Source organism: Petromyzon marinus, chromosome 1 (assembly GCF_048934315.1).
Source record: "Petromyzon marinus isolate PM22_M1 ecotype Great Lakes invasive population chromosome 1, UKy_Petmar_22M1.pri1.0, whole genome shotgun sequence".
NCBI lineage: Eukaryota > Metazoa > Chordata > Hyperoartia > Petromyzontiformes > Petromyzontidae > Petromyzon > Petromyzon marinus.
Window position 1 is genome coordinate 17,639,615 of NC_133667.1, and position 9,684 is coordinate 17,649,298.

The 9,684-nt window shown below is 39.9% G+C and overlaps 1 protein-coding gene across 1 annotated transcript in view; it reads left to right on the forward strand.

The window, feature by feature from the left end:
• The window catches only part of POLB (DNA polymerase beta), a 28,172-nt gene that overhangs the window by 11,428 nt on the left and 7,060 nt on the right, over positions 1-9,684 (forward strand). The window contains exons 6-13 of the mRNA XM_032961655.2: positions 572-621; positions 1,882-1,933; positions 4,259-4,313; positions 4,470-4,542; positions 5,407-5,477; positions 5,691-5,777; positions 9,236-9,312; positions 9,485-9,624. Coding sequence (XP_032817546.1) covers positions 572-621; positions 1,882-1,933; positions 4,259-4,313; positions 4,470-4,542; positions 5,407-5,477; positions 5,691-5,777; positions 9,236-9,312; positions 9,485-9,624 — 605 coding nt within the window. The remainder of the gene's footprint in view (positions 1-571; positions 622-1,881; positions 1,934-4,258; positions 4,314-4,469; positions 4,543-5,406; positions 5,478-5,690; positions 5,778-9,235; positions 9,313-9,484; positions 9,625-9,684) is intronic.

A 9,684-nucleotide genomic window follows, 5' to 3' on the forward strand; every position in this document is an offset into this window, starting at 1 on the left:
CTGGACCTTCTATCGAAAGTCCGAATGTACTGGTCCAGTGTGTGTGATCAGGGGGGGGGGGGTGCTCTAGAGAGGGTGGGGGTTGGAGAGTTTAGATGGACTGTTTGGCTTGAAATTATGGTTTGCTTCATGTAGACAATATACATTTACTGTACTGTGAAGATCTATCATAAAATAAATCAGCAGACAATATGCCTCCTTTCCATAGCTGTCCTTCCACAAAAAATGCAAATATGTTTTGCACATCCCATCAGCTACACAGCCTGATGGGAGTGCATAATTTCAACCCCAATGATTCATCAGGAGCAAACTCTGGACTTGTTTGGCATTCGGTGTTTATAATTAGCAGTAAAATATTTTTTTTTACCAATGCTGGTGAACTGCCAAAGTGTATAAAGCAACTACCTTCTCTGTTAGATTTGGGTTCTAACTTTTTGGAGAACTATATAGCACGTAGCAATCATCATTATTGTGTTCATATTGATTGTCCCTCAGTGTGAATTATTCTATCGCCTTTATGTTTTCACTCGATAAACATTTAGCTTGTTTATGTAACTTGACTGACCCACAGACCTGCTGTTGCCAAAAAGCTGTATGATGAGGGAATTAGAACACTGGACGGTAAGGAAAAACCCTTAACACATTTACATTTCAGCATTGTGATAGATTGGGATATAACTTAAAAGAACAAGTTTCCGACTTGGATCTTATTAGTGATTCATGTATGTATGTTCAACTTCTTTCCCCCGTACATAGCCAAGCTTTTTGTTTTTTTCGGTAAAGTCACGCAGGTAAAATAAAATAGAACAATATTTTATTTTATTTTACCTGCGTGACTTTACCGAAAAAACAAAAAGTTTGAATCCTTGCAGTCACGAAAGCTTCAAATCTATAAATAGCCAACCTTGCTAATCAGATATGCGGGTGAAAAAGGACAACAAACACAAAAAACAGTTCTAAAGAGTGATGGCCAGATATGTTTTTGCAACATCCGGAGGTGAAATGCTTGATTCACTGATGAGGATCATATCTATGTTCCGCATGAACAGTCTCGAACTTTAGGTTGACACTGGCCTTGAGTGGAAACAATCCACCTCCATTAATGAAAACGTTAATTAAATAATATATTACATTCACACGTAATACTTATTGTTGAATAACACTTAAAAATGACCGCTGTGCAAATGCATCTGAGTGACCATCGCCATGAAGCAGTGGAAGGCTGATTCGTAAACCCAAGAAGAAGACGGGCTTGGAGTTTAAAATAAATAAATATATAACCCAGAATGAGAGCGAACCTCGCAAAGCACTTTGGTCTGCACAGAATCATGTGTTCGTGTGGCCTCACCGAATACGGCACCACGGTTAAGTGCTGCACAGTATGTTTGCATAGCTTTAGAATTGCTCACATATGTACGTGTCTCACATGCAGCCTAATTCGATTTTTGGTTTATGTGGCCTTTTCGGCTTCAAGAAGTTTTACTGTATTATTTTGCTTTCACTTACCACACTTCAAATTTGCAGTCTGTTTATATGCATACATTTGTTTATCATCGGTATTAAAAAGGTCCTTTTATGTTGTTCACATCTCGAAATTGTCATTTCTCCGCTTGGCAATTGTACGATTTTTGCATAATAACTGCAGATTTGTGCAAGATTATTTGCTGATATTTTTGAAGATAACCGTTTTTAATTAACCATTTGTTTTGTGCTATGGTGATTTGTTGCCAAGATGCAACAAATCACCATTTTAATTATGTGCCCAACATTGTTGTGCAGAAAAGATGGACTCATCCACCCTTTTATCATTTGTGTGTACATAGTTTATATTTCTGTATTGTTTGTGAGAAACTAGAACGTCTACTTTTCCACTTTTTACAGACTTGAAAAATAATGTCGAGAGACTTAACCATCACCAGCGCATTGGACTGAAGTGAGTGATTAACAAACTGATGTATGAGCTTGGAATGTGTTAAACACATTCACATGTTGTGTACAGGGTTATATTATAAAAGGTACATCAGATTGCGCTAAAGGGGGTCAGAGGGGGGACGATCATATCCACATCAACAAAGTCAGATATGCAGTGCCTGTTAATAGACTGGTTGCAGGAACCAGTTCGTTTCATTTTACCAGTAAAAAACGATGTAATGTTTACGTCAACAGCATAATTTTTAGCGTTTGAAAATATATCATAAAACAACATGTCGTAGAGATTGATGAAATGAAACACTTATTGTACATTAATGAATGGGAATTAATTGCAAATGAAATGTTTTAAGTAAAGTTTTAAGTCAAAGTGGAATGAGCTTGTTAATTGATAAAAATAATACATTGTAAATAGGCATGTAACGGTTCATCAAGTAATGGACACTCACAATGCTGCATCAGATTGTGTGTGGGAACCGATTATTATTTGTATTGCTATAAATTGTTTACAAACTATTTTCAAATGTTACATTTAGGGTAATTGAACGAACGATATGGAACAATTTAAAACGAAAGAAAGAGTCTAAATGAGAGTAAACAACAAACGCAATAATAGGTTCTTGAATATAATCTTAACTTGATCATATTGTGGTTTGTGTTGAATCATGGCTAAATATGCCTCCTATAAGAACGGGGGACATGGCCGAGCGGGAATGTTTTTGCCGCTAATTGCAGAGGTTTTTTTTCCCAAGAATTGGTTTTGATCAGTTTTACAATAAATTAAGATAGTTATTTCATCAAATATATTTTTTATTGTTTGTATATACTTACCTAGTTTTGATTTATCTGGTGTGATTGTATGCCAGCCAAGCTCACTGTCAATGTGAGCAACCACAGCAGTGCTGCACTTTTGAATCCCCACAGTCCATGTGTGCACATGTACCAATCGCACGATTACTCAGCATAATGGTTTTAATTGAAATACTTTTGTATTTTTCGTCACGATTTCTACAAACTGACACAAATCTTGGCTCTTTGGTATTCAACAGCATGGAACGTCAACGGGCCGATACGCGCATCTCCTTCATGAATGGAAAATAAAAAAAACCAAGCCTCAGTGCGATTGTGGCCATCCAACCCAAATTATCTACCAAATAGTTAACCACTTTAGTCTGCGCTCCTTCAATGGAGGAATAGTGAAACTACAAGAACTATCTCATGAAGCTCTCACGTGGATAGCAGATCTTGACATTGGCATTTTGGCTCCTTGAATCTTTGTCACGCGCAAACACGTTCCCTCGCAGTGGGCAGGTAGGAACTTGGTTGGACAGCGCTTTCGTGCAGACAAATAATCCTTGGTGGGCAGTTGTTGACCTGTTGCTCCTACCTGTAAAATTTGTGTACATGTACGCAATGTCCACCCAACTTTTTAAGTCCACAAAATGTTTGGATATGTACTATGGTTTATATGGTATTTTATTGGTGTAAGCAGCGCACGCCATTCCGAAACCCAGTTTTAATTCATCCTCGCGGACTCTAAATATGATTTGCGTATTTGCGTATGGAGGATATCATACTTTGTTCAAGCTAAAAACAACACTCGCCAAATACGGATACAAATTAGTGCCGAAACTCCAATTATGCGGATGGAATTCCGGATATGCACGACAGACAGACAGACAAATAATCCCAGGTGGGCAGTGTGGAACCTGTTGTTCCTACCTGTATAATAGAATAGTACAGGGGGTGCTCCTGTGTTTACTTCCGCATTCACTGCTGCTTCTCCTCTGCGAAGACACCATAATATAAGAATAGGAACCGTTTGGAAAAGTACAGTTTTTAATGTTTTATGTTCTGGGAAGTGCCAGTATAGCATACCGTCGTATAACATGTTAGTTTTCTTTTTAAACTGGAAAAACATTGGTACCAGGCTCTCGCACAACAATTGTCATGTGAAAGGCATGCAGAAATTCTTGGACGAACGTTGATTTTTGCGCTTAGAATAAATACATGCATCTAAAATGTGTGCATGGGAATTGATTATGTTGCAATCTATGCACATGATTTGTTCACGTGCACACAACTTGTAGACGAGGGCACACACATATTTTGAATCAATAAAAAGAGTCAACTCTTAAATCAAAATGCAACCTGCAGTTCATTAAATGGCCAGTGGAGATGATTAATTGTTACATGTATATTGCAGTATATGGTTGTAAAATGTGAATTGTAAGTTTTCAGTGCTCTTGTCCGAATATATTTAAATGATCTATAATTGTTATGGTATGGTTTCAGAATTTTAGCTATTGTGTTTCATCTTTAAATGCAGATACTTTGAGGATTTTGAAAAAAGGATTCCCAGAACTGAGCTGATGAAAATGCAGGTAAGCTGTGTGCCATATACATTTGACTCTCACTTGTTTGACTCAGTGATGCATGTTAGCATGATTGCTAAGCTAATTATGGTCACAATGATTATCATGAAAACAGACTTTGGTGGGGATATGTCAGTAATGTGAATATATAAATGTGATGTTTAGGATCTGGTGTGCAAAGATATACAAGCTTTGGATCCTGATTACATTGCTACAGTTTGTGGCAGCTTCCGCAGAGGTAACAAGCACACATTATTACACGTGCTATGGTATATTAAACATCTAAATAAAATGGAAGGATGCTAGTTGGCCCTGAATCTTGCTACATTATCTACATATGCCACTGGACGTGATGCTGAAGAGCCGCACACTTAGCGAGTCAGCAACACATTTCTTCAAAGGGAATTGTTTGTTTAAAACCGTACTATAAATCATAAGCATAGGATCTGTGCACCCAAGAGCCCATTGGCACTGCGAGGTGCGCCACCACAGGCAATTGGATTTGCGATTCCATCCAAAAATATCTCAACTTCCAAGGGACGCCAGGCATCCTCCACATCCTTTTCCCTGTCTGAATAAGGGTTAGGACATTTCATTGAATAATAATAGTGAAGGGTGACATTCACGTGACCATTTTGAACAAAATGGTCACGTGAATACACAATATTGCTCTCCATTGGCAGTAAGGATAAGAATAACACAAGGCTTCAAGCACCCCCACACGCATAGAGAGAGAACCTAATTGTGTTCATCAGCGGCCCGGAGTAAGGAGCTACAATCACTACAATGGTGCATCATTGTAGCGCTGATTTTCGTGCCTGCCATTATGAGCCATTGTCCTAGCTGGCAAAGCGAACTCACCATGGGAACAATTTATTGCCATACCAGGTCCCACTGCAATGCTTGTTAACTCCCCAGCCCCATGGACTGAAGCTTCGCAAGAAATGTTAACAAAATATGGAGCTCGCTATAGAAGTGGATGTGGGTTGTCAGATTTATGTGCCGTGGTGTCTGCACTGTGTTATACATATATATTTCAATAAATGATACCGATTTGGCAGTTCATAATCATTGACTATTCTTTATTGACTGGTTGTTGCAGGGGCAGAGTCAAGTGGTGACATGGATGTACTTCTGACTTATGAGAGTTACTCATCTGAGAGCAAGAAGCAGGTGGTTTACAAATGAATCATATCCACAGTTTATTCATTTTGTAAATACTCACCTATTTCCCCTCCAATTTGTATTTCATATTTCCCATTATTTAATTGCTATCTGCTCCTTATTTTTTTAAGGATGCATTTTATAATAAACCCGCATTGTTCATATAGTGTTGTTGTTGTTGTTTTACTCTCACACTGTTGTGTTTTTTTTTTGTACCCTCAGCCATTTCTTTTGCATAGGGTGGTGGACCACTTGAAGTCCACTGGGTTTCTTTCGGAGACATTATCCCGTGGTGACACAAAGTTCATGGTAAAATTATTTGTCATTACATTAGACTTAATCATCATTGTAATAATCATCGCTGTTATCTTCAGAAGTGATTTGTTTGCATATACTGTTTAGAGGCATTGATTGACATGGATCAATTTAAAATGTACGAATGTTATGAACGATATGTACAGAGTTAATGTGAACATGATGGATACTACCAAATTGAATTTAAGAGCTGCACAACTTATTTGTGAGTTGTCCTTTGTAGTCTTTGGACCTTTCTCAACCAGACTCACCTTTTTCGTATTGTGCATCCAAATTACCGTGGAATGTAGGAACGTCTTATTTTAGGTTTATCTCATCAAATATGGTGATCCAGCTTTCCAAAGTATCTTTCACCAGAGCAAGGAGCATGTCTTGTAAGTCACAGCCCATGTGGTAAATTACGGATAACTGTTTTTTCTCATTGACTTTATATGCACATCTAATAGTTCCACAGCCATCCAAGGTTACTGTAACATTTTTAAGAACAGTTTCTTGCTCTGGACATATTTAAAATATTTAATACACATTATTTCTTATGACCAGACTCAGATGTTGGCAAGAGAGCAGTTATTTTTTTATATTTTGGCAGACACCAAATATGCAGAAAACACTTGTATGTTGGCTAATTTTCCACGAGCTCATCCAAATCAGCCTTTCAAAAACACATAAATCAGGTTCCATTTCTTTTATCAAAATAAATGAGAGGCCATTGAAATTAATTGATGTACAAGAGACAGTTTTGTACCCTCTATTCACCGGCACATCTGTGCTGCGCTGAGACTGTGCACCGAACCAGGCCATCGTGAGCAAAGAGGGGCAGGTTGTTGTTTTTCCAGGGCAGCAGCCAAGCAATGCGTAACATTGAGATGTATGTAGATGATGCAGTGATGCCATGTTTGAGTCGACTTGCATGCTCACACACACACGCAAATATACACATCAGTACTGTTATACACACTTACAAAGACAGTTGGGAAATTTCTGTTAGCATGCGGCTATGAAGGCCGGCACAGCACACCAGGGGGTGGGTGGCCAGCACTACGACCGACCGCTTCATTTGTCTCCCTAGTAGCAATGTTTACACATCGCACCAGGTATTCATTTGAGATTGAATTAACTTAGGGGAGGCCCAAGACTCGTTCAGATAATCATCACTGGTGTTGGTATAAGCGGGAATCGAACTTGGGTCGCCAGGCTCGCAGCACAGCACGCTAACAGCTACAATACTGCTCCCCACTTATGCACACTGATACACAACAACAACAACCACCATTCGCCACTAAGTGGGGGTGACGTCACCACGACGCTTGTGCCAGGCCACTGATGCACAAACACACTTGAATCGATTGGCGGTAGCCCGGGTCACTGCAATATATTGGTGGGCTGGGCATAGTTTAAGGTTTTTTTCTGGGAGCATCGCTGGTACTGTCCTGCCGGAGGGCGACGCTGGGAGCGATGATGACGACGATGTTGATCCCGCCAACACGACCATGCCCGCTGGCCGTACCAAGAGAGCGCCTGGTGCGCCATTGCCTCCAAGTGGTCTCGCTCCCAAAGACAAGGAGGGTGGCCGCCCCCGTAAGAAGCAGAACGTGCTGGGGAATGACCAGACCGGCATCCTGATGTACTTTCAAAACAAGCAATAAACAGCCGTTGCCACGCACAAATCCCCAGCAGCCCCCCTTTTTCATGGGTGTTTTGCGTTTGTTTTTTATTTCCATATTTGGCGTATGTATCGGGCTCAGTGACATCTCCCGTCTTCATAGGCCTTCTGGTTTCGGAGTTATGGAGGTTTTGGCACCCCTGGGTCACGATGGTGACCCGGGTCACCGCCAATCGATTCACTTGCACACACATACACAAACGGTTCCCATGCTAGATGCAATGTAGTTTAACTTCCTCGGGTGTGGTGATGTAAGGTGGATTGAACATGTCATTAGCCTTGCCTTTGACATTTACATCTACCCTGTTTAGCACCAGGGCAGATGCAGATGTCTTGTGAGGCCAGTGTATCACGGTTTGGCTCAGTATGCCAAATTACAAGGAGAAAACACCACGCTTGGCTTAGCTTGGCTCAGATTTATCGGTGGAAAAGTACATGGCTTAAATAAGATCAGTATCAAGTGTAGAAACATGTCTTGTCATTTCCGAAATGTAAATGTTGGTAATTGTGAATGCTGATAGCATTTTACATTAATTACGATTGAACTTATGATACGCTAGCCAAACACTGAGCTTTTCATTTAATTCATATCTTGAGCCTTATAAATAAAGGGCATGTTGGCAGCGATGGAGAAAGACTTCTCAGTTTCATAGACTTTGATCACTTTAAAACTTGCTCAAGATGGCTATACAGAATCAGAATCTTTATTTATCCTGGAGAAATCCGATGAGCTGTGAAGCTCTTTTTCACAGATGTACAGCAGGGGGTGGGTCACAATACAGAACCGGTGTCGGCATAGCATAGGTATTACAAGTTGGTGTTTAACTGCTGAATATTTAGTGTCATCTTAAGTGTATGGTTTTCTAGATTCTTAGCTCAACTTCTTGCATGGTAGATCTGGGTAGACGAAATTAGTCAGGATGTGTATGAGAATTGTGTGGCAAAATGAGGATGTGTGTTAGAGTTATGTGGCCGATCATTTTGACTTGTGTAGCAAATTTAAATTTAAAGCTTTTGTGACTGCAGGACGGCTACTTGTGTTGTGGCCGAAACGTCGTGAGAATTTTATTGTTTTATTTTTATTATTTTAGTATTTCCCTTCTACGTGGACTTTACCGAAAGAACCAAGAAGATTGTGTAGCAAAGTGCAAGTGATCTTCTGGGCAATTATTTTTCAGGGTGTTTCATAAGCAGCCGAACTCTGCAACTGGTTTCAACTTTAAAGAATCTCATAACCAGTCAGGCCTGTTAGAAGAATTCTAATGGGTAGCCTTGTGTTATTTTGCAAGAGCCAGTCATGACGAATGTGGGGCTCATTTCAGTACAAAACAGTGATATTGAATATAAACTCATTCTGGCTGTTACAGAGGGTTATGGGAAATAAACATTGTATACTTGCAGTGTACCTCATAATCATGTATTAAATATATTCATGCTGTCGATTGAAATTAACTCCATTTAAGATAACCAAGTTCCATTTTCTCCATACCGAAGCAATGGAGCAGTGCTCATCTCTTTTGGCTGCCCTGAGCTCACTGAAAATTTGACGTGTTTACATTCCGAAAGTGTGGTGCAGTCTCTATCGGATGATCACTGGTGAGTTTGCACAGTTTAAGCAATCATTACATCAAGGGATAGTGAGATAAACTGACTACCAACTTTGGTTTGAACCCGCATGTGGGGTCTATCTTGCATCAGCAAGAGTAATTTATCCGGTCATTGATGATAACTCGATATTAATGCTTTTCTGTTGTTACGTCTCTTCGATGATGGCTATAAATACTCACAGGGCGTAGGAAGGCTTCCTGTGGTTGATGGTGATGATGATGATGAGACAAACCGACCTCACCGCCGTATTGACATCCGGTGAGATGGAAATTATGAATGTTTTCTGTTTATTTTGTGGTGTTATTCAGCAAACCTTAATGTGTAATACAATTTACTATATCTGTAAGTTTACTTAATGTTTCACATTTGTGCATTGTTTGTGTGTGTGCTGTCCCGCTGTGTGTGCTGTCACGCTGTTTCCATTCACCAGACTCGTACCAAAGGACCAGTACTTCTGTGGAGTGCTTTATTTTACAGGCAGTGACATTTTCAACAAGAACATGAGAACTCGTGCACTGGAAATGGGGTTCACCCTCAACGAGTACTCCATCCGGCCAATCGGCATCACCGGTATATTTGTAATGTGTCCCGGATGAATCGCCCAACTTTTAAACATTAACCTGTGTTAGC